At 36.8% G+C, this 26,046-nt stretch overlaps 1 protein-coding gene across 2 annotated transcripts in view; it reads right to left on the minus strand.

Annotated features, from left to right (window-relative positions):
• The window catches only part of RNGTT (RNA guanylyltransferase and 5'-phosphatase), a 209,122-nt gene that overhangs the window by 174,045 nt on the left and 9,031 nt on the right, over positions 1 to 26,046 (minus strand). For both annotated transcript variants that reach the window (XM_021089928.1, XM_021089934.1), the window contains exons 2-8: positions 23,488 to 23,597; positions 19,794 to 19,897; positions 19,538 to 19,626; positions 11,906 to 11,981; positions 10,234 to 10,474; positions 4,649 to 4,758; positions 3,164 to 3,265 (exon numbers count right to left, since the gene is read on the minus strand). In XM_021089928.1, coding sequence (XP_020945587.1) covers positions 3,164 to 3,265; positions 4,649 to 4,758; positions 10,234 to 10,474; positions 11,906 to 11,981; positions 19,538 to 19,626; positions 19,794 to 19,897; positions 23,488 to 23,597 — 832 coding nt within the window. The remainder of the gene's footprint in view (positions 1 to 3,163; positions 3,266 to 4,648; positions 4,759 to 10,233; positions 10,475 to 11,905; positions 11,982 to 19,537; positions 19,627 to 19,793; positions 19,898 to 23,487; positions 23,598 to 26,046) is intronic.

The raw sequence follows: 26,046 nt of genomic DNA on the forward strand, positions 1-26,046 counted from the left end.
GGGATTATAAAACTGTGGGGATAAGGGGAGAAGGATGGCAGAATACAAATGACATAGTTTGCAGACTTTATTTTGCTCAAGGTTTGCCAGGACCACAGCCTGAGTATTACGGAGAAGGCAACGCAGCAGTAAGAAGATCCAGAATATGAAACTCATCAGATCAAAGCTCTGCCTCGTGCCCCCAAACCCCCAGACTATTTTGTAGTACAAAGCCTAGAGACAGACACCTTTGCTTCTCACCTTTTGCACTAGTTCTCCATTCAAAGAAGCAGGGAATAAACCCATCTGTTAAGACACTGTTATATATCTATAATATTAAAATATGTATTATATGTCATATATACTATATATAACATATATATTAAAAATATGTCTCAACAACTTAACTTCTGCTGATCCTTATTACCAATTTAACAGACATGATGCTAAACGTATTCTAATCCAAACAGTTAAGTATAATTTTAACATTCTGAAAATAAGCAATGAGGCTCATTTTACTTATCCTTCAAAAATATATATGTATGGGGAGGAGGACATGGAAGAGGAAAATAACCCAAACTGTCTATATATCTGTGAATCTTTAACTATATCCATCCCTGTAGATTCATCCTTACAGAATGAATACTCCTGGAAACACACAAGGTAAACAACTTTTTCATTTTATCTCTCTACACTGCTTGAATTATCATGTATTATTTTTAAAGCTAGTTCCTTTTTAAAGTAAATTCAAAATACTATAAACAAAGAACATATATATATATGTAAAACATACTTGTTATTTAACTATTTGGAGTCACCATATCAAGTATTAATATTAAAAACAATAACTGCTTTACAACCACAAGAATAATGTCAGTATTATGATATTGGTAGAGGTTATCTCCAGGTGATAAATTAACTATTTTTATTTTCTTCTTTTTATTTGTTAGTTTCTTTTTTTTTTTTTTTTTTCTCGTTTTTTTTAGGGCTGCACCCACAGCATATGGAAATTCCCAGGCTAGGGGTTGAACTGAAGCTGCAGCCACCGGCCTATGCCACAGCCATAGCAACACCAAATCCAAGCCAGATCCAAGCCATGTCTGAGACCTACACCAGAGCTCACCGCCAATGCCAGATCCTTAACCAACTGAGCAAAGCCAAGGATTGAACCTGAGTCCTCATGGATACTAGTCAGGATCTTTACTGTTGAGCCACGACAGGAACTCCTTATTTGTTATTTTCTGAACTTTATTTAAGGAACCTGTTACCAACAAAATCCAAAAAAAGCTAAAAAATGCTAAGTTGAAGAGAAAGATTGTTTCCACTAAAAAAAAAAAAATTAAAGAAAGTATTTTGATACATCCCCAAATAATAAAAATAAAGTATAATAAATTACCAGAAAGCATGTCATGTTGAAATAATATCACTATATTAACCTAATATTAAAATCAAATTGTATTTGCCCTGATCCGTATTTCAATATGTAGCTTTTAAGGTCATCACAAGTGAAATACAGATGAAGACAGCATGATAAAAAAGACATAATTATCACTTTGGCACTCAAAGACTTTTCCTAAAAGTTATATTCAACCCATATTAACTTCAAAAGAACCTTTTAATACTAAAATATGAAAACAAGATTCTGAAGAGATATCTTCTTTCCCATTTCTATTACGGCATTATTCACAAAGCCAAGATATGAAAACAACCTAAGTATCCACCAACGGATGAACAGATAAAGATGTGGCATATGTATATATATACAATGGAATATTATTCAGCCATGAGAAAGAAGGACATCCTGTCATTTGTGACAACACAGACAGAACTCGAAGGCATTATGCTAAGTGGTATTAAGTCAGACAGAGAAAGACAAACGCTGTATGGTACCACTTACATGTGAAATCTAAAAAAGCCAACTCACAGAAACAGAATAGAACGGTGGGTTTCCAGGAGCTAAGAGGGTGAAGAAAATGAGGAGGTACTGGTCAAAGGGTACAAACGCCAGTTATAAGACAAATAATTTCTGAAGATATAATACATGACATAATGACGACAGTTAATACCATATTACATACAAAGCTGGGGAAAAAACTAAAATATACATATTTCATGTACATACTTATGTACTCCTAATTATTTTAAAATATTTTCTTTATCATGAAAGACTTTTACATTAATATTTGTTAAAATAATTATCTCAACTATTATAAGATTTGCAGAATGAATAAATACACACAGCAAAGATATAAAAAATGGATTACAAAAAAGAAAGAAAAAGTTGAATGTTATTGAGGAAGCATAAAACTTATACTAATAGGAGTTCCCATCGTGGCGCAGTGGTTAGCAAATCCTACTAGGAACCATGAGGTTGCAGGTTCAGTCCCTGGCCTTGCTCAGTGGGTTAAGGATCGGGCCTTGCCGTGAGCTGTGGTGTAGGTTGCAGACGAGGCTCGGATCCCGCGTTGCTGTGGCTCTGGTGTAGGCTGGTGGCCACAGCTCCAATTAGACCCCTAGCCTGGGAACCTCTATATGCTGCGGGTGCGGCCCAAGAAATGGCAAAAAGACAAAAAAAAAATTATAAAAAAACTTATACTAATAAATATTTTTAAATTTAGGAATATGAAATTTGAAGGTAAGCTTTGTTGTAAGAATACAACCTTAAGAGTATAAAATTATAAAAATTATTAACAAGGATTAAGAGAAAAAGAAAAACTATCAAAGGAACAAAATTCAGAATGAATTAAGGAGACTTGGTAATTTTTAGATTATAAACTGATAACACATCTGTTAATTTTAGAAGTGCCCAACAATCATTAAAGACAATGTAGTGGGTGGCAGACATACCAAAAAGCACAATATTATTAAGAAAAAACATTTTCATATTTAAATTTGGCATAGATTTATGTCAAACTAACATAACTCTAAAACCAAAAATTTAGCCGAATGAGAGTTAACAGTATTACACAGCTTAAGAATACTAGCAAAACTGGAGTTCCCTTGTGGCCAACAAGCTAAGGATCCAGCATTGCCACTGCAGTGGTTCAAGTCATTGCTGTGGCACGGGTTCAATCCCTGCCCCAAGTGGAGTCACTCTCAGGAGTGCAAAACTTCTCTAACAACAAAACAATACTCCTCAAGCATTCAGGTTATTAGTACAACTTTTTCTAGAAGTCTAACTTACCGAGTACCATCTGCTTTCCAGCTTACTTTATATGGCTTCTGCTCCAAAAGTTTAATATTTTGCTTGTCCATGGAAACGGGCTGTGCTCCAGGGAATCCAGACCTGAAAGAAGAATGCTGTATTACTATTATGGCAGGTATCCATATAAAGCAATACATGTTCTAAACCAATCTCAAAAGCTGCACATTTATCACAATGTTCTCCCTATCATGAGATTAACATCGATTGGAATATCAGTTTTCACAAGTATGCTAACAAAAAGTTATCATTTTCCTGACATTTTAGAACACAAGTTAACAAGATCCTAATTGCCACCACTATGACTATTGGGCTAATTTTTAAATATTAATATATATGATGTAAATAGTAAAGCAAGTATGTTTATAAGTCTTTCATTTCAGGAAGAAGTTCATTTTTTTTTGTTTTTCTTTTTTTTTTTTTTTTAGGGCCGCACCCACAGCATACGGAGGTTCCCAGGCCAGGGGTCCAATCAGAGCTACAGCTGCTGACCTACACCACAGCACACAGCAACGCTGGATCCTTAACCTACTAAGCAAAGCCAGGGATCGAACCCGCAACCTCATAGTTCCTAGTCAGATCCGTTTCCATTGTGCCACAACGGGAACTCCTTCAGGAAGAAGTTTAAATATTGCCTTAAGGCTTTTACATTTCTCTAGACTCCATATTCCCCCATCACGACACTGCCAACTTGGCCTAACTCTGCAAGGTTGGCAAGTTTCTACTCAAAAGGTGCCCAGAAGTGACAAAACAAGAGAAATTTACATCAAGATTAAAGTACACTGGCAAGGATTAACAGAACACTAAAACTGGTATCACTTCGACATCATTTCATTTTTTAGTTGAAATTATTTCTAGTTGATTGATATGTATGTGCCAGTCCAAAAGTTCTTTATGTTAGTAATTTTTAACAATAATCCTGTTTCATCATGTTCCAGCTATATTACAATTTTCTGCCACAGACAGCAATGATCAACAGAAATGATGACACACCAAGACCTGAGAGCAACAGGTAAGAGCAGTGAACTCTTCTGAATCCTGTCCCATGAAATGTCCAATAAACATCTTCAAGTCATGGTAAGGAACAGAACATATTTAAAGTTGATTCTGATGACAGAAAAACTGGAAAATAAGAAACATTCAAGTTTCACCTCTTCTCTCTTAATAGAATAATAAGGGCAACTGAAACATTAGTCAGCAACAGTAGAATCAAACCCAAATAGTAATTTTTTATTCCTGGAAGACGTGTGAGTCAAATAATTTTGTTTCAAAAGTCTAGTTATTTCTCGTTTATCTTGAGAAAAATCTGATAAACTCTTGCCTGACATCTTTTTAAGAACTCTATGGAAAAATACAAACTTTAAGGAGCAAAGAAAGAAGCTATGTCACTATTTGCACTAATGTTAAGTACTGTAGAGTGAGATTTTTTTATTTAAAACCTTAATTAAAATTAAAAATGTTTATTACCCTTCCCAGCCACAGAATTGATGACATTTCTGCTGTACTTCTCCTAACTTTGGTTGAGTAGTTACTTGAGTTACACCTTTCACAGTTACGCCTTCCAAGAAAATAGCACCCTGAAAATAAAAGGAAAAGAAAAACACATTCAAATCCATTTACCAACTGAGAGATAGAAGGATTAATTTATTTTCACAAATCTGAGCAAATAATATGCAACAAATGATCTGCTAGAGAAGGCTCTATAAACTCCCTTTAATTTGTAGGCTAGTTTTCCTTAATCCAGCATATGGTTTTCAATGTACATTTACAGCCCAGGGTCTATATCATGTTATCAAAGCACCCCTGGGTACTACTCAGTAGTCATAACAGCAGTAACAATCTAGCTACCACTTACTCAGAGCTAGGCAAAGTATCTGGCATTTTACCGTTTCTCTCATCCTTATAACAATTCTGAAAAGTAGACTGCATTATATTTATTTCACAAATGTAAAGGGGGCATAAAGATTACATGTAATTTATTCAGGTGGTTAAAAGAGAATTTGAACCCAGATATATACTATACTCTTCACCAATGATTCTCATTTAGAGAGGGAGAGGGAAGTTGTGTCACTGATAGACTCTGGATTTTAAGGGAACAAACACCTACAATATACACCTGTGTAAATTAGAATAAGAGTTGAACAGTCAACAAAGTGGCTGAACTACAGTCATGGATGTATCAACATAAAAATTAAATACTACTCATCACTGAATTTTTAATCTAAATTCTTTTTAATCTCAGAACTACATAAAATGTCTTATATTTCATAGCAAGTATATTTTTTAAGTATCACAGAGAAGTGAAGCAGATGGAGAATTTATATCTCAAATAAATAAAGAAGACCCCTGGAAACTTTAAAGACTAAAAAAATTGTCTAGATTCAAGCTACAATTACTTTCAGACCCATAAGAGGGCTGGCATCAGTCTCAAGAAAAATCTATAAAACAACTCTAGCTATTAATGTAATTAGGGAGTAAAAAAATATGGTCAATGATCAACCTCCTGGCAAAGATTTGGCAACTTAAACTACTTCATAAGGAAAAAAAAAAAAAAAAAAAAAAAGAACACAATATTTAGTGCACATATATCCCTGTCAAATCTAGAAGAGTCCTAAGTCAACCCAGGAGATACTGGTCCTACTTTTGGCCCCTAATTCTGAATCATATTTTATATTATCTAAAATGCCATCACTTTGTTTTCCCTAGAGACTCTATGAGCCAAAGGATCAAAAAGTACCATTCCTCTCCTGCTACACCATCACCTCTCTTTACCAGCCAATGAAATTTCTATTTTGGAACCATTTCTACCATTAAATACAATAACTAAACAAAGAAAGAGCATTTTTAAAGGAAAGTTTAACCAGGTGGTTAAATTTTTTCAACATATTTTGTTATTGAGATACTGAAATAACTTCAATATCCTGATAAAATTACATCTTGTATATGCTAATTAAAAAGAAAAAGCATTTAAAGAATTCAATATTCAGTACTTTTATTCTGAAGGTACTAATACCATAGAATTTTTTTAAGTTTTACATGAAGAAAGTATCAAGATTCACTTATGAGCATGTATTTCCTAAGCAAAGTCAAAAAAAACAATGACAACTTCTGAAAAGCAAAGGCCAAGTTAGCATAAATTAATCCTCAAAACATAAACATTACTTCTTAACAAACAGTAAAAAAGGACTAAAACAGGAATATGATTAACATTTAACCAACTGCTTGCTTTCTCACGATATTACTATGGAAATATTTTCATAGGTCTATATGGTTGAACAAGCTAAATATTTAACAGAACAAATAAATATTGAGTCTCAGTACTGACTTAACTACGGAGTTTGCTCATAAAAGATAACTCTAACCATCTAGTAAATGTCCATAACTCATTTATTTTTCTTCTTCCTTGGTCAGTTATCTAAATAACTATAATGTGTCAATATTCAACTGATTCTTCTTTGTAGTAGTCTGCCATTATTTTATGGATTGATATCTTCTAAAGAAATGTTCTGTTTGTTTTTTATAAAGTGTTCCCTCTGATGCTAGATAGTTCTATAAGTACTGAGTTCTATATGTACTGAGAAAAGGTATCCAAGTGAAAAAAAAAAAGCTAAAGAAAAATACATTTACGTTAAAAAAGGATGGGGAGAGTGAAGTCAAAATTGAACAATGCATAGAAAATGTAAATGCATAGAAAAGTTAGTATCTAGAAGGATTACCAAAAAGTAAAGAGTGGAAGTGGACATGAAGAGATCACTTTTACTCCCATGTACTTCTAGATACTCACATTTTTATTTTACAAAGAAAACTGATCTTTATGTCACTTGTGTATACTTTTAAATTAAAGAGATAGACAAGTAAATGATAAGAAACTCTTTTAAGATGATAAAAATGTGAGTGAGAAGTTCCCGTCGTGGCACAGTGGAAATGAATCCAACTAGGAACCACGAGGTTGTGGGTTCAATCCCTGGCCTCACTCAGTGGGTTAAGGATCTGGCGTTGCTGTGAGCTGTGGTGTAGGTCCCAGACATGGCTCAGATCCTGCACTACTGTGGCTGTGGTGTAGGCCCACAGCTGTAGCTCCGATTCCGATTAGACCCCTAGCCTGGGAACCTCCGCATGTCGAAGGTGCGGCCCTAAAAAGCAAAAAATAAATAAATAAATAAATAAATGTCTGTCAGTGATAGAGTGAAAGTTAAGGATTATTCATTTTCAAACTTTCTTTAATGTAAGTATATTATTTTTAAAAAGAAAAAACATATTTAACAATTTCAGTATTTACTAATCATGATTTGAAAAGAGGAAAAACCTACCAATATGCATAAAACTTTAGAATTTTCTTTTTTCTTAACTCTGCCTTTGGAAGTATAAGCACAAATATTCTGGAAAATCACTGCCTCCTCATTGCCAGTTAGAAATCAAACCTAAATGCTTTTTCCACGAACAGGGAAACTTTTCTGCTTTTGGCAAACGGCAGACTAGCTTATTTAGACCAATTTTACAGCCATGAGAAAATACCAGACAAAATGTTGAAAGCACTTGTTTGAAGACACTGGAGAATTAGAAAGGCAGTAAGGACCTGAAGGGCCAACAACTCAGAAAGAAGGGAAGCCCAGAGAGATGAGCTAGATATCTGGTATAGCTTTGCCTCTCTAGGATTTTCCTCTATAGGCACTGTTTCAAAACTAGTAGCTGAGAGGCTAAGAAATTGAAAAGAACTTTCAGCAGCTATCACAAGAACAGGAAAACAAACACTGGAGTACCAGGCTACCAAAGAGGAGGGGTCCTGCTTAATCTCCAGGCTTTCAGTTAGAATTCCCTGGTCACACTCCAGGAATTAGGGTGAACCAGAAATAGGCCAGCCCCCTAAAACTGAAACAAAGCTTCTAAACAGCTCAATTACCGACTGAGTTAACATGTTCTACTCCTAACCCTGTGTAGGAGTAAAAGTAAATCTTCTCTGAAGGAAGACAAGCTATAGAGCCTCAAATTATTTCCAGTTTTACACACATAATGTATAGTAAGCAGAAATGCCCAGGTATGTGGGAGAGGGGGGGAGGACACAAGAAGAAAAACTAAAAAAAGACCCAGAGGATATCAGCATATTAGAGTTATCTGACATAGGCTTTAAAATAGGCTTAATAAATTCAAAAATCTAAGTGACAAGATGCAGAGCTTCAGCCAAGAACTTAAAGCTATTTTAAAACTCAAACTGAAACTGCAGAAGTGAAAGTAATCTGACAGAATTACAAGGAGAAATGGGTAAATCCACAATCAGAGTGGGGAATTTTTAAACACTCCTCTTAGTAACTGACAAAAAACAGAAATTAGGCTTGGGATTTTGTTTTATATGTCATTTATTCCCCTAAAGAAGCATGCTCATCTTGGCTATTTTTCTCTTTGAAGCTCATCTGCAACTATAGGGATTTAATGATACTTGATACCATAAAATATATGTCATTTTTAAGACCCTTTCTGCTGGCAAAGAAAAAAAAATCCTGCAAACTTAATGCAATTTTGTAAAAGAGTAACTCTGAATGTTAAACTCTTTCACACATAATTCAAAAACACATAAACCATATGCTCATGACTGTTATTCTTAAAAAAAAAATACAGGAGGTCCCATCGTGGCTCAGTAGTTATTGAATCCGACTAGGAACCATGAGGTTGCGGGTTCGGTCCCTGGCCTTGCTCAGTGGGTTAAGGATCCGGCGTTGCTGTGAGCTGTGGTATAGGTTGCAGACACGGCTTGGATCCGGAGTTGCCGTGGCTCCGGCGTAGGCCGGCAGCTATAGCTCCAATTGGACCCCTAGCCTGGGAACCTCCTGTGCCACAGGAGCAGCCCTAGAAAAGGCAAAAAGACAAAAAATAAAAAAAATTAAAATACAGATGAATTCCCTCACAAAAATGTCATAATATGCAATATTATGCTATTAGGCTTTCTTTAGAATGTGATTCTCCTTTTTCTAAGTATCGATTCAATAATGTCAGATATCTAAATCCAAAAAACAATGAGCTAGTCTAAAAAACATTATTTTTGAAACTATTCCATATTTTAAAACAATTTATATTTTTCAGTAGCCATAGTCTTGAAATTTTAAATGTATAAATACATATTAAAAGAATGTTTTTCAAAAGAGACTTTTTTAAGCCAAAAAAAACTGTATTTTATAACTTACATAAAATAAGGCATTTTCTTCCTTGCCCATGAATCAATTCCTACTAACAAATGAGTTGTACTGTTTACTGTTCAACCATGCATGATATCCCACACTACTTAATTATTAACTTTATTAACACTTAAATACCTCTACACTTTCTCTAACTTTCGCATTTGGCCTACACCATATATTTGTGGGATTAGCTATAGAAGAAATAAGAATCTTCTGAGTTCAGCTTTACAGAAAAATATGAAAACACTACCCACAAAAAGAAGCAGAATTTATATTTAAAGTTATTTTTAACTATGGGACAATTTTGTAAAGCATTAGTAATTTTACTCACTACTTAGTTGGAATCTCATAATACTCTGCAAATCAATAGTAAATTTTCAATCTAACATCTAAGAGTTCTTTGGTATACCTAAGAAACAAAAACAGGATGAATTTATATAACCGAAACTTTTTTTGTAAAAAAGGCAAAGATCCATGGCTATCAAGAGGCTTTAGAAATAACCAGAATGTGGAGTTCCCACTATGGCACAATGGAAAAGAATCCGACTAGGAACCATGAGGTTGTAGGTTCGATCCCTGCCCTCGCTCAGTGGGTTAAGGATCCGGCGTTGCCATGAGCTGTGGTGTAGGTCGCAGACACGGCTCGGATCCAGTGTTGCTGTGGCTATGGTATAGGCTGGCAGCCATAATTCCGACTAGTCCCCTAGCCTGGGAACCTCCATATGCCAAAAAAAGCAGAAAAAAATAAATAAATAAATAACCAGACTGAAATAACCTTAGAAATCTAGCTAAACAAAACATAGTCAACATTCCACTGGCATAAATCTTAATAAACTTGTAGAAGAAAAAGGTAAAGACTACAATAATACTTTTAAACATTACCAGTTTTAATCGTTCTTTTCTCCTTTTGCCAAAGGAGGCACTTGACCCAGGTTCTGATTCCTTTTTTCCATCTTCTTCCTCATCTTCATCTTCATCATCCTCAAAACACCAATCTGGCAATAGAGGTGGGGGTGGTGCTTCCTCTATATCACCATAGCGGCGAAAAAGTTCTTTCAAATAATCACCCTTATAAATTCCTGGTGGTCTGGCTTGAGCAAAAGTAGCAACTGCTGCTTCAATACTATGGAAAATAAACACCAGGCAAATTTCCTCACTACTCTCCATTTATGCAGATTTATCAAAATTCACTAATTCTATAAGGCACCATACAAAGTATAATAGAGGATTTTAAAAATGGACAAATCACAGTGCCTACTGTCAAGGCATTCAATCTATTAAGGCACAAATTCATTGTGAAACAACTATATAAGGTACATTGATATTTCCTAAACTCTACACGTAAATTGTAATGAGTATATAGATGAGACCTGGGTAGAATCTCTGAAGAAGTTAAGTAATCCCTTGAAGGCTGAGGCCTGACTCAAATCGAAAACATCAAAGAAATGTGAATAGCAACAGGAAATAAAAGTAAAAGCACACTGGTTTTTCAGGAACTTTCAAAAGACCTGGCCATTAAGAGTAGATCATTAGAGAGAGGCTAAGCCTTGGCCAAGGTCTGAGGGGAAGAGGATAGGAGTCTGGGTTATGGTGTAGAGCATCTGAGGGGCCAGAAAGGCAGAGCTAGAAGTGCCTGCAGAAGAGAACTTCAGTAATCCAGCTGACTACATTTAGAGTAGGACCTACCACATGAAAGGCTTTGTAAACAAAGTAATGGCCCTCAAAGTAAATGAGTAAATTCACTTAGTCATATCTCCTTCTCTCAGGAATTCCAGGTAACTAAGGTTCTAATCTCTCAGGATCTAAAAAGGCACTTCAGGATCTAAAAAGGCACTTCAAGCACTGTGGTGAGCCACAGCAGGTTAAGGATCCAGTGTTGTCTCTGAGGCGGTGTGGATTCCATCCCCGGCCTGGGCACAGCAGGTTAAGGATCCGGCTGTTGACGCAGCTGTGGTGTAAGTCACAGCGGCAACTGCGATTCAATCCCTGCCTCAGAACTTCCATATGCCGCTGGTGCGGCTGAAAAAGAAAAAAATAATAATAAAAATAAAAAGGCACTTCACAAATAACAAGTGCTCATAAGGACATGCTGATTGGTTTAAACTGAGTATAACTCTGTCCCAAAAGATATCTTTTCTGCATAGTATTTAAGATTTTATGAGTAACCAATAGCTATTTTTTAAAAAGGTACCATTGAAAATGAAAAGAAAAACAAAAACATTAACCTCAAAGGGAAAAAACGCACACAAAATACTGGGAGAAATTCTCTCTGATAAATCTGTAAAATGTGGGAAAAAAATCCAGAAAAGAAAATACATAATATATCTGGGATCCATAAGCTAGCGTTCAAAATGCTACTTTGTAGAACACCAGGTAATACATGTCATTCTAACTGACTAATCAAACCTAAAATGAAAATCACTTCAAATCATATTAATCATGACTCGCCAAAAACTTGGCAATATAAAATGCTAAAACTAAAAATTTAATAGAATTTTCTATCAATCACTAAATATTTCTTCTTCCATTATAACAAGAAACAAGAAACAAATACCTCCAATCCATTTTCTCCACCAAGAAGGCACATATGAGGAAACCAGTGCGATTAAAACCATGGGTACAATGAACACCTAGAAAAATAAAGCGGTTTTGATTAAAATTAATAAATCACTTCAGAGGCCATATTTTACTGTAAAATTCCAACCTGCAATCTAAACATTTTACTCACTTTATAAAATAAATACATTTTAAAAACTTGGCCTTCTCTTAGAACAATTAAACTTGCTATAAGAATACAACTTAGAGCACAAAGCTAAAAGTTTAAGTATAATATATATTATTAAGTTACGGCTGTTTATAGTGTCTAAAGTTTATAATTTTTATTTTTTCCATTAAAATTTCTACTGTACAGCAAAGTGACTCAGTCATACATATACACAGATATTCTTTTTCTCACATTATCCTCCATCATGTTTCATCACAAGTAACTAGATATAATTTCCTGGGTTATACAGCAGGATCTCATTGCTTACCCACTTCAAAAGCAATAATTTGCATCTATTTGTCTTTATCCAAAGTTTTATCTTAAAACTAAAAGATTCCAAGCATTTTAAATAAGGAGATATTTCATCAACACACAATTCTAAAGGACATACACACACACACACACACAGAGACACCTGACTAGATAAAGAAAATAACTGATGAATATACAATAAAAATAAAACTACTTTCAAGTTCTCTAGAAACCAAGTGACTGTATCTCTACATTAGCCTGTACATCTTTCAAAATAAACTTTTAGAAGAAAAACCTTCTGAGAAAAAGAAATTTATTTTCTTAAGCTTTTTTTCATGACATATTCAAGATCAGTGCAGCCTTATCTCTGTGTTCTGAAAAGCTGCAAATGAGCTTCATAAACTCCAAAAATGTTTGCATTTCCAAATCATTTTAACTACTTTGAAAAAGTAATAAAAACAGCTTGGTATACATTACTAAATTATCACATTTTAGAAAACCCACTTCAATGGCAGCTCAACAAAAAAAGAGAGAGGGAGCATCAATGAAGCAAGCAACTAGTAAGGAACCCATCCCAGGAATTTATGTGTGAGATACAGGTCTGAGTGACATGGTGATGAGAACAACCAGGAGAGGCAGATGGAAGAAGCATTTAAGATAGAACCTGCAATTCAGGGGTGAATAACAGCCAAAACTGAGAGAAAAGATGTAGGAGTTTTTGTGACTTGGGTGGCTAATTGGGCAGTGGTACCATTTACCAGGTAAGGAAGTAAGTCTTCGAGGCAAGGCAGCTGGATGTTCTGATTTTAAGATTCTCTGAGACTTAAAAATATTTAGAAAGAATGGTAAAGAGCTTCACAGAGCAGTCTAGATGGAGCTATGGATTCAAGAATAATCAGCACATAGTTGATTTCAGGAGTCTGGTGCAGATAAGATCACTGAGAATGGGTAGGTAAAAACAAGAGAAAACAATTAAGGATGAAATCTGAGAAAAACCAACATTTCAAGAATAAGGAGGGGCAGTGGCAGGGGAGTTTCCCATCATGGCTCATTGAAACCCAATTAGTATCCATGATGATGCAGGTTCCACCCCTGGCCTCACTCAGTGAGTTAAGGATCCCACACTGCCATGAGCTGTGGTGTAGGTCACAGACTCAGCTCAGATCCTGTGTTGCTGTGGCTATGGCGCAGGCTGGCAGCTGTAGCTCCGATTTGACCCCTAACCTGGGAGCTTCCATATGCTGTGGGTGTGGCCCTAAAAAGCAAAAGCCAAAAAAAAAAAGAACTGGGGGGGGGGCACATTAAAAAAAGACCAAGAGGAGTTCCCGTCGTGGTGCAGTGGTTAACGAATCCGACTAGGAACCATGAGGTTGCGGGTTCGGTCCCTGCCCTTGCTCAGTGGGTTAACGATCCGGCGTTGCCGTGAGCTGTGGTGTAGGTTGCAGACGCGGCTCGGATCCCGCGTTGCTGTGGCTCTGGCGTAGGCCGGTGGCTACAGCTCCGATTCGACCCCTGGCCTGGGAACCTCCATATGCCGCGGGAGCGGCCCAAGAAATAGCAACAACAACAACAACAACAACAACAACAAAAAAAAAAAAAAAAAAAAAAAAAAAAGCAAAAAAAGACCAAGAATGAACTGTCATGGGGTGAAGCAAACAAAGAGAATATAACTTGGGGTCATGTTCACCAGGAAAAGAGGAAGTTCCAAGAAGTTCAACTCTTTAAATTGACATAATGATGAGAATTGAAAGTCACTATTTAAGAGTGCAGAAGGAGGACTCCAGATTGCAGTGAAGGGAATGGGAATGAATGGATTCGAGTATCACCCTTTTGGAAAGTTGGCTAGGAAGGGGAAGGGGAAATATAAAATAGAAAGAAAGGTGCAGATTGGGAATAATATGAGAAGCTTAGATGTTTACAGGCTGAGAAGCACCTGGTTAAATCACAGAGGCTGAAAGTAATAGAGAACAAGGATATAAATGAAGTTTGTGAAGAGATTTTAAAAAAGAAATGGAGAGATGAGCCTCAAGCAGAAAAACATACCCCTTAGAAGTAAAATGCTATAATCATGAAACTCTATAAATTCATTGTCTCCAATGCTTTGTCAGAAAGGTGCCTCAGGAGTTTCCACTGTGGCACAGTAGAAATAAATACGACTAGGAACCATGAGATTGTGGGTTCCATCCCTGGCCTCACTCAGTAGGTTAAGGATCTGGTGTTGCCATGAGCTGTGGTTGCAGATGCAGCACAGATCCAGAGTTGCTGTGGCTGTGCTGTAGGCTGGCAGCTGCAGCTCCGATTTCACCCCTAGCCTGGGAACCTCCATTTGCCACAAGTTCGGCCCTGAAAAGCCAAAAAAAAAAAAAAAAAAAAAAAAAAAGGGTTCTCAAAAGTTATGCAAAGATGTCAGCTGTCAACACACTTTTTTATTCTACATGTATCTTACCCCAACATGTAAATTTCCTTTCCATTCTATATTGTGGACCCAATTTAAGCAACAAATATTCTGACTTTAGTTATGTTTCTCAGCTACACCACTACTATTTTGGCATCTAATTTTTACTCTAGCATGATTAAATATTTTTATAAATAGAAAATGTAAGTGTAATTGCCAATTAAGTGATTAAGTCATGTGATGATATATAATTTAAGAAAATACCAGTGCTCTTTTAATATTCTTTGTTATATAAATATATAGTTTTACCTTATCGGTATATTATATATACTTCATAACAGGTGACTGGATTTTTAAAGTAAGATAAGGGTTAGGAGTAAGATAAGTTACAAAAACCTCTACCAAAAAAATCTCCACAGAAAAATTAAGTATTTGATGTTAAAAAAAATTTCCATTACATAAGTATACTATAAGCCTAAGCCTGAGTGCCTTCAATGTTTAAAAAAAGCTTCTGTTTTCTTTTTTTTTTTTTTTTTCAGTTTTCCTCAGTTCATTATGAGAATGGGTCCATCTAGTGGCAAGCAAAGCATAGTTTATAACCAAAGATTAGCTCACTGTTAACTATTTCAAGCCACTTTTTTTTTTTTTGCTTTTTAGGGCTGCACTCGCAGCATACGGAGGTTCCCAGGCTAGGGGTCAAACTGGAGCTCCAACTGCTGGCCTACAGCACAGCCACAGCCATGAAGGATCTGAGCCAGATCTCCCAACCCACTGAGCAAGGCCACAACCTCACGGTTCCCAGTCGGATTCGTTTCCACTGCGCCATGGTGGGAACTCCCTCAAGTCACTTCTTATTCAAACTTGTTTTCACTTTCTAGGTAAGCTATTATAATAATATAAATTTATACAGCACTCAGAAGATTAACATCAATATACATATTAAGGGAAGACTATAGCTGTTTTAGAGTCAAATCAAGAGAGGAAACACTCTCCCCAACAAAAAGAAGAGAAAGATGAGCTATAACTATAGAAATATATATAATGGAGTATAAGTATAAATTAGGAAGAGGTGACTTATGAAGGGCTGGTAGAAACATATATTTTTAAATAAAATCTGATCCCAATATACACAATTTCCTTTCTATCTCACTAGTCAGATAAATTAATTTTTAATGTCAAAAAACTTATCTGATCAGTCAAAATAAATGGTTTTCAACTGAGGGTGATTCTGCCACACAACCCCCAGAGAACATCTGGCAATGTCAGGAGACATTTTTAATTGTCACAACTGGTGGAGTGGCACTAAGATCTAGTGGGCAAAGGCCAGGAATGCTGTTAAACAGCCTACAATGCATAGGAGAGTCCCCCAAATAAAGAATCATCCAGTTCAAAATGTCAACAGTGCTGAAGATGAGACACCCTTGCTCTAAATGAGGCAAAAAAAAAAAAGAACAATTATTAAGAATTTACTATGTGCCAAGTTACCTTAAACATTATTTAATCGAAAGAAATTTCTTAACCAAAATACACGTGTGCTACTCATGAAAACACATATTCACAAATCTGTCACATGTATTGATAACTAGAAACACCTAAAGTTATTAGAGGCATTAGTTAAGCTATGTATCTATTACATATAGCCTACCATTTCACCAAAAAATCAGCTGTTTTTCTTTAACACAAAATAGATTTTTTAAATTTCTCCAGTCCACAAGATTCCTATCCTCAAAACAGTTATTTCTATACATGCAAACACAAGCTCTATAATCTCCTATTTAGAATCATAATTTCAAAAAAGCTCTAAAAAACTAAGATTTTTGGTAGACCATTTGGGGACAAAACCTGACCTGAACTGATGTGACGTTATTTATAGTCTATTTTTCTCACTTAGTGTGAATGAATATTCATATATTTCCCTGCAGAAATGTTAATGTGTTTAATTATGGAATGCTCTCTACACCCAGATTATCTCTAAATACTATTTTCCACTAAAATGAACCAGGCTCCTTAGAGAAATAACTGATTTCAGATCTGGAAAACATATACCAGAAAACAAGGAAAATTGAATCCCCTGGTGACCTAGCAGTTAAAGAATCCGGCATAGTCACTGCTATGGCTCAAGTCATTGCTATGGCATGGGTTCAATCCCTGGCCTGGGAACTTCTGCATGCCAGGGGTGCAGCCAAAAAACATAAAATAAAAAGAAAACAAGGAAAGTATCAAAGACTGATGGAGTGCTATATCAAAAGGATATAGAAACCAACTTTAAAAGGGCTCCCATTGGCCTAGGACGAAGCAATTTAGGCATAAGAATAAACACTGACTTCAACGGATTTAAATACGCCAACTACATAAAAATTCATGAGTTCATACAGATACTCCAAGAAAATAAAATTAATCAATCACCACTGGAGACTGGTAAGATACCAATTCATTATTCTGGAAATCAAACGTTTAACTCGCCTTTCCAGTACAAACTGCATTTCAGGATAACCAAACTGTTGAGAAGCAACAGCAAAGGAGAATTCCAAGAGTTCCCTGGTGGATCAGTGGGTTATGTTATCTGACACTGTCACTGCTGTGGCTCGGGTCATTGCTGTGGTACAGGTTTAATCCCTGGCCTAGGAACCTCCACATCCTACAGGTGTGGCCAAAAAAAAAAAAAAAAAAAAAAAAAAAAAAAAAAAAAAGAATTCTAGCTAATCCATGAAGAAATGAGAGAATCAGGAAGAAATGAGAGAACGAGGGGGTTTTGCCACCCCTAATGAAATACTGTATCAAGGCAACAATGGGTAATAAAATCATTAGATAAAAGACAGATGAAAAACTTTCTAACGAAGGAAAAAGATGCCACCCCCCGCACCCACTTACTCATCTTTGTACCACTAAAAATTGGGCAACCAGACATTATGTGCTTCCTGATGTGGTTTTGTGAAAGGAGCCATACAACATCAACTATGGTGTATGCTTGCTGGAAACATATAATTATGCCTCTAGACTTAACTACCAGTTTACAGGACAAACAGGAGACAGAGGAAAAGTTAATTGATACCATGAGGAAGCACTCAAGAGAAATCCAGAGCATGGAATAGGCCAAATGACCTGGTTTCTCCAACAAATTGTGGCATTAAAAAAAGAGAGAGAGGAGTTCCCATTGTGGCGCAGTGGTTAACAAATCCAACTAGGAACCATGAGGTTCCGGGTTTGATCCCTGCCCTTGCTCAGTGGGTTAACGATCTGGCGTTGCTGTGAGCTGTGGTGTAGGCTGCAGACGCGGCTCAGATCACGCATTGCTGTGGCTCTGGTGTAGGCTGGCAGCTACAGCTCTGATTAGACCCCTAGCCTGGGAACCTCCATATGTCGCAGGAGAGGCCCAAGAAATGGCAAAAAGACAAACAAACAAACAAAAAAAAAAGAATCAGAAAGATTTAAGAGACATAATAATAACACACACTGTGTGGACACTGTTGGATCTTGTTTTGAAACTCTAACTTTAAAAAAGATAATTTTTAGATAACCTCAAAATGGACTAGGCTGGACTAGGCTTTGGATGACATCAAGGAATTTTCTGTTTGGTATAACTACATGGTGATTATTTAAAAACCAAAAATCAATATCACTTAGAAATGCACACAGAAATATTTTTAGTGAAATGACCATATCTGTAATTTGCTTTAAAATACTCAAAAAAATTGCTAAGGAGAGGAGAAGGAAAATGAAAAAAAATCAGCAAAATGATAATTACTGAAGCTGAATGGTGGATACATGAGGTGTCATTTCACTATTCTCCCTATTTTTGGTTATGGTTGGAAATTCCACAAAAAAGAAAAATTAGGGGTACTGACTCCAGGGGAGGTAACATATATGGTAAGAAGAGAAAATATGTGACTTCACAGGTTTCAGATTAAGGGCTTATGAAGCTGTAGTCCTTCCTAAAGATCAGAAAATGTTTGAGATTTCTGTGTACATGTTTCGAGAACTTTACATTTCCATTAAGTCTACAGTATTGACATTTTTACAGTATTTACATTTCCACTAAGTGTACAGTACCCCACAACTTGGCTAACTGCCTGAATTAACAGTTACATCAGCTAATTTAAAGATGATTTAAAAAAAAAAAAAAAAAGAGTTCCTGCTGGGGCACAGTGGGTTAAGAATCCGATTGTAGCACGTTGGCTCACTGCAGAGGCTCAGGTTCGATGCCCAGCTGGCACAGTGAGTTAAAGGATCTGGTGTTGCCGCAGCTGCGGGATCAGAGTCAGTCCCTGGTCTGGTAAAAAGGTGTGGGCTTTGAAAATAAATCAGAGTCTGACTTCTACTATGTCTACTGTTGGTCACAGGTATGTTCAATAAATATCTGCTGAAAGAACTGTCCATCAAGAGGAAAGTAGATAAACTATAGAATATTCATATGATGGATTGCTACAGTTACATCTCTCACGGTGGATCACTCTTAGAAATACAGTACTGAATGAAAAAAAGGCTCCGAAGGATATATACAGTATAAAATCCAAAATTACAAAAAATAAATGTAGTGTTTAAGGTACAGTTTCCCAACAGCAAAACTGAACAGAGACAATTAGGGCTTTATCTTAAAACATAAAAAATTACAAAAATACACTTTACAGTTCACAAAAGTTAGTCTGTTACTTTAATAAACACCTTTCGGGGATTAGTTGAAAAAAACTTCCATATCAACTCTCTTGTAAAAAAGAGAATGGAGACCCAATCACAAAAGAAAATATTCAACGGTGGTAAAGTAAAGCCAAACATACCTATAAGTTCAGGTGGGTTTCTCTCATTGAACCGCTCACAGAGACGAATAAATGTCTCAGTATTCTCCGTTGTAGGACACTCACCATGTCTAGTAATACAGACACATTTTTTTAAAAGAAGAGATTACTTCAACAGTGTAAATCAACTATACTTTAATTTTTTAAGAAAAGTATAAATTAAATAATTAAAACAAAAAAAAAGATTACAAATTTCAGTGAAAGGCTTCAATACTAAAAATCTTCATACATGACTTACCCTTTACACTGAAGTTTTATATATTTGATTCCTTCTTTCTCTATGTCATTTCTGTCATAGAACCTTGAAGTATTTGTCAGGTCTACCAACAAGCCCATTTTAACCTTTAAAAAGAGAAAGAAAAAAGGACAGGTTTACTAGTAACTCAATCTTTTCCAAAATAAGTTGCCTAAATGGCAATATTCCAGGCCAGTTCCTTCATCTACAATGAGGGAGATCTTATGTTCACTTTGCCAGTGAACTATGAACAATGAAAGTGCCACTTATCCAAGTCTTACTCAAGGCACAGAACTTAGCATGTACTTAATGAAATAAATTAACCCCCAAACTAATGATGAAATTAGAACATAAGCAAAACAGGCTCCCCTTCAACATTACAAGAGTCTGCCTAAAAAGCAAACACTGATGTAATTTTCCATATCTATTCTGCTAGAACAGGAACAGTATCTACCTGAAATACACCCCAACCCAAGCTCCAGGCATACATCAACCCAGCACTACACGCTGCCATCAGTACATCACACATTAGGCAGTTAAATTCTAAAGTGAGTACATAGGACAAAAAGTGTGTCCAGTCAAAAGTCCCTTGTAGAAGTTCCCGTCATGGCCCAGCAGAAACGAATCCGACTAGGAACCATGACATTGCAGGTTCGATCCCTGGCCTCACTCAGTGGGTTAAGGATCCGGCATTGCCGTGAGCTGTGGTGTAGGTCGAAGACACAGCTCAGATCTGGCATTGCTATGGCTCTGGCATAGGCCAGCAGCTACAGCTCTGATTCGACCCCTGGCCTGGGAACCTCTATATGCCACAGGTGTGGCCCTAAAAAGACAAAAAGACCAAAAAAGAAAAAAGAAAAAAAAAGCCCCTTATAAATCTCTTAAATAATCAATAAAGAACAGTACATATAGCCATATAGTGAGTCTCACTGAAAACTTACTCCCATTTCTCAGACAGTTTTTCTTTCTGAATTAGAACAAAAACATTATTTCTTCCACTGAGCAGTCACTGAAGTAGCTGGTATGTGTTCAGGAGCCACAGGTTTGAAAAATCTTGGAACAACTAGAATCACACTCAGTCTGGCAAGATGGTCTCAACAAGAAATGCATACGCAGGAGTTCCTGCCATGGTGCAGTGGGTTAACAATCTGACTACAGCAGCTCGGGTGGCTGCAGAGGGCAGGTTCCATCCCCAGCCCGGTGCAGCGCGTTAAAGGATCTGGTGTTGCCACAGCTGGGGTGCAGGTCACAGCTGCAGCTCAGATTCAATCCCTGGCCCAGGAACATCCATATGCTGTGGGTGCGGCCATGAAAAAAAAGAAAAGAAATGCACACCCACACTGAGTCAAGTAAAAGAACAGCTAATTCATACATCTTCCACCTCATTTTGAAGCACAGACTCTGAAGAGTGGCAAGAGAAAAAACTTGTATTTTTTTATTGTTATTTTTCTCTCTTTTGTTATTACTGCTTTTATTGAATACCTGTTGTTGGATTTGCCTAAAGGAGACTGGTCTACATAATAATTCAACTCCATTGATACGGGGGTGTGGGAGGCAATGGCAAAAAAATTTGAATTTCATACATCACTAAGTAGACAAAAGTGTGTACTTCTGAAATATAACTAAATGCCTTAATGTGCTCTGTTGATTTCTCCAGATTCCTTAGCTCATGTGTGGACAAGGGACAGTGCTACCAATCAAGTAAGCTCTCACTTCCACGTATTTCTGATGGCTTTTTTTTTTTTTTTTTTTTTTTTTTTGCAAACTGCACCCCTGGGCCTATTTCTCTTCTCTTTCAACATAGCTTCTGGTGATCTTAATTCCTTTAGAGGATATGTACTGCCAAAAGCAAGGAGACACACCATAATATAGCTTCTCAGTAAGTTAGAATTAGAACCCATACTGTTTGTCTCCAGGTCCAAAATAAGTGAATGAAAAGTATGGAGCAAGAAAATATGAATTGTCTAAATTCACAGGAATGCTTTAGCTAAGGAAATGGAGACACAGCACTGTGTGACTTAGCTGCCCTGAGCCCAATATGTATATGTGTAAATATGTGTATGTGTGTGTGATATGTGTCAACGTTTGTGTGTGAATGTATCTGTGTATATACACATATAATCATACATCTATTACATATATATGTTTATTCCTTATAAGATTCCCAATCTATGAAATCAGGATGATAGTATCCACTTTATACAACTTCTGTGAGATTTAAATGAAGTCCTTACTCTGTGCCAAGCGCCATTCCATGTGCTTTACATGCACTAATTTTATTTGCAAAAGAGGAAATTGAAACATGAAGAGATTATGTAACTTGACCACAAAGCTGTAAGTAACAAGCTGGTGGAAATCAAAGCCAGGCTAACTGGTTTCTAAGCCCAAACTCTTTGTACTCTGCCTAGGAAATATCTAGAGCGCTGTAAATGTTAATAACTTTCAAGATGTATATTAATAATGAAGATAAAAATTAAAAGTTCACCAGTAAACAAAGACCCAAACACAGAGATAAGGCTAAGTAACAGGTTATCAAAAACTAAGTGGAAACTTTACTATAATAGGAGTCTTGCATGTATTAGGCACCAATATTTGTTGAATGTACTAACAGAGAATATAATAACAGACTACTAAGAGTATGAAATAAAAAAGAGTAACAATGACTGGTGTTATGGGTTGAAATAGGCCCCCTAAAAACATGTTTAACTCCTAACTCCTGGTACATGTGAATGTGACCTTATTTAGAAATAGGGTTATAGCCTCTTTGCAAATAAAATCAAGGTGAGGTCATACTGGATTGACATGTCCTTATAAGATGGAAATTTGGACACACACACACACACACACACACACACACACACGGATTGTCAAGAATGAGGTAGAGATGACTGATGGAGCTGCAAGCCAAGGAACATGGAGAACTGCTGGCAATCACCAAAAACTAGGAGAAAAGAGTGGGAAAGATTCTCCTCCAAGCCTTCAGGAGAGGCCAATCTTGCCAACACCTTGATGTGGATCTTCTCGGTTAAACTGTTATTTAACCATTCAGCAAGAGAATGGATAAATAAACTCTGGCACATCCACACAACTAAATACTGTTTATTCAGCAATAAAAAGGAACAAAATTTTTGTTGATTCATGAAACGATCTGGATAGACCTCAAGGACATTGTGCTTAATGAAAAAGCCAATCCCAAAAGGTAACACACTGTTCCATTTATAAAACATTCACAAAATGACAAAATTACAGATAGAGAACAGGTTAGCAGTTTCTGGCCTACAGGGATGGGATGGGAAGAGGATCTGACTATAAAGGGGTGGCATAAGGAAGTTCCTTTGTGGAGAAGGAAGAGTTTTGTAACTGCCACGGTGAATCTTCACATCAGGTCAAACTGCACAGATTTATATACACAGAAATACGAATGAATGTATATAAAACTGAAAACCATGTCAGGTCTACAATCTAATGAACAGTATGGTACCAATGTCAATTTCCTGCTTTTGATATTGTCTACAGTCATATAAGATGTCACATTGGGAAAAGCTAGGGGAGGGTTCATAGAACTCTATGTACAATTTTTACAACTTCCTCGAGTTAATTAATTAATTCCAAATAAAAAGCTTTTACTTTAAATGCCACCTGAAGAAAAAGGGAGGGATACAGTAGTTAAAACAGTATCAAAAATGTTGTTTCTTACCTTCAGACTCTTTAGATAATTCGACAGCATACTGGGGTGGAACCGATTTTCTTCAGCAACTTGACTGTCGTATCTTGGTCCCAACATTGTCTTCAGAGGTAAGAATCTTCCTAAACAACATTAAGATGGACAATAATTTTCATTAATGAAAAATGTTCCAGGTTAAAACTCTATAATTAGCAAATCTCAAAATCATTTCCTTACAATATTTTAAATGGAACTGTTTATGAAATACTCTCAAGCTACACTACACTTTTAAGAGGCACTGCCTTGGAACTGTTAAGGACAATATAAATTCTAGAAATTGACAATCAAATACAATAGCAAAGGAAAAATTACCAGTGAATGGAACTTCCATAAAGACTCAAGTTCTAGGAGTACCCATCGTGGTGCAGTGGTTAACGAATCTGACTAGGAACCATGAGGTTGCGGGTTCGATCCCTGGCCTTACTCAGGGGGTTAAGGATCCAGCGTTGCCGTGAGCTGTGGTGTAGGTTGCAGATGCAGCTCAGATCCCGCGTTGCTGTGGCTCTGGCGTAGGCCGTCAGCTACAGCTCCGATTAGACCCCTAGCCTGGGAACCTCCCATATGCTGTGGGAGCTGCCCAAGAAATGGCAAAAAGACAAAAAAAAAAAAAAAAGACTCAAGTTCTAAACCACTACCTTAAAAAGTTATTGCCTTAAAATATTGAAAGATATAGTACTAGAAAACTGGTGATTGATTAAATCAATTCTTTAAAATCCCTATTATACTTTTTTACTATGATATTGGAACTTTCCCCAACTTAAGCACCTTATCCTGCATCTCAGGAGAAGGATCATGCTGAGAAGCACACTAACCACAATCACTCTCTAAAAATATCAGCAGTTCTAACTCCAGCAAGACTGACTGACTTTTGACCTTTTTTTTTTTTTTTTGATCACTATACAAGCACAGGGGAAGTCATCTTATAAAATCAATTTTAAAAACATTTATTTTAGCTGATTGGTATTCTAAAATACAATAAAATCATTAGAGTAAATACATACCTAAAATATTATCTAAGTGAAACCTTAATATCTGTCCAGAGCCTTTAATATGAATTTCATAAAAAGATAACTATTTCTATTTTACTTTCTACAAAACCACTCAAGATCACCAGTAACTTCCACATTTCTAAATCCAATGGTCCATTCTCAGTGCTCAAATAATTGATCATTGTTTAATTCAAGAGGGAGCTCTTGAATCACTTTTTTCATGTGCTTCCAGGATACTACATCCTCTTGGTTTTCCTCCTATCTCTGTGGCCTCTCCTCAGCCTCCTTTCCTAGCTTCTCATCTCCCTGACCTCTCTATCCCAGGAGCTCTGTATTGCACCTCTTTTCTATCTATACTCACTCCCTTGGCACCTCATTTAGCCTCACACTTTTTTTTTTTTTTTTGGTCTTTTTGCCATTTCTTGGGCCGCTCTCGCAGCATATGGAGGTTCCCAGGCCAGGGGACTAATCAGAGTACAGCCACCAGCCTATGCCACAGCCACAGCAACGCAGGATCTGAGCCGAGTCTGCAACCTACACCACAGCTCACGGCAACACCAGGTCCTTAACCCACTAAGCAAGGCCAGGGATCGAACCCGCAACCTCATGGTTCCTAGTCAGATCCATTAACCACTGCGCCACAACGGGAACTCCTAGCCTCACACTTTAAAAGTCATCAATGTATTGACTCACAAATGTGTATCTCCAGGCCAAACCTCTCTGAACTCCAGCTCAGATATTACACTGCCTACCTGACTTAGCCTCCACTCCTGTTTAACGGACAGGAGTTCCTGTCGTGGCGCAATGGAAACGAATCCAACTAGGAACCATGAGGTTGCAGGTTCGATCCCTGGCCTGGCTCAGGGGGTTAAGGATCCTGCATTGCCGTGAACTGTGGTGTAGGCCATAGACACGGGTCAGATCCCACGTTGCTGTGGCTGTGGTGTAGGCCAGCAGCTGTAGCTCCGATTCAACCCCTAGCCTGGGAACCACCATATGCTGCAGGTGTGGCCCTAAAATGCAAAAGAAAAGAAACATGGCTGAAAAAGAAGGGCGTGGGAGGAGAAGGCCAAAAAAAAAAAAAAGTCTAACAGACATCTCAGGCTAAATATACATACCTGAGCTCTCAATCCTCAGACTCCTCTCAGCACATGGTAACACCTTTGTTTTTAGTAGCTCAGGCCAAAACCTTTGGAGTTATCCTTGACCCCTCTCCCTTTTACAACACCCCACGTCCAAGCCATCAGCAAAGCCTATCAGATATATCTTCAAAATATATTCAAGATCTGACCAGTTCTCACCACTTCTACCATCATCTCACCTAGATTATTACACTTCATTTATCTAACAGATATTTAATGAGCACCTATTATGTACCAGGCATTATTCTAGATGCATGGAACACATTAGTGAAAAGAAAAAAACAAACAAAAATCCCTGCCCTCATGGAGCCCATATTCTAGTAGGTAAAGATAAACTACAAACAATAAACATGATAAGTAATAATATGGTATGCTAGAATTTTCACCCCACTAGACCTCTC

Source organism: Sus scrofa, chromosome 1 (assembly GCF_000003025.6).
Source record: "Sus scrofa isolate TJ Tabasco breed Duroc chromosome 1, Sscrofa11.1, whole genome shotgun sequence".
Lineage (NCBI taxonomy): Eukaryota > Metazoa > Chordata > Mammalia > Artiodactyla > Suidae > Sus > Sus scrofa.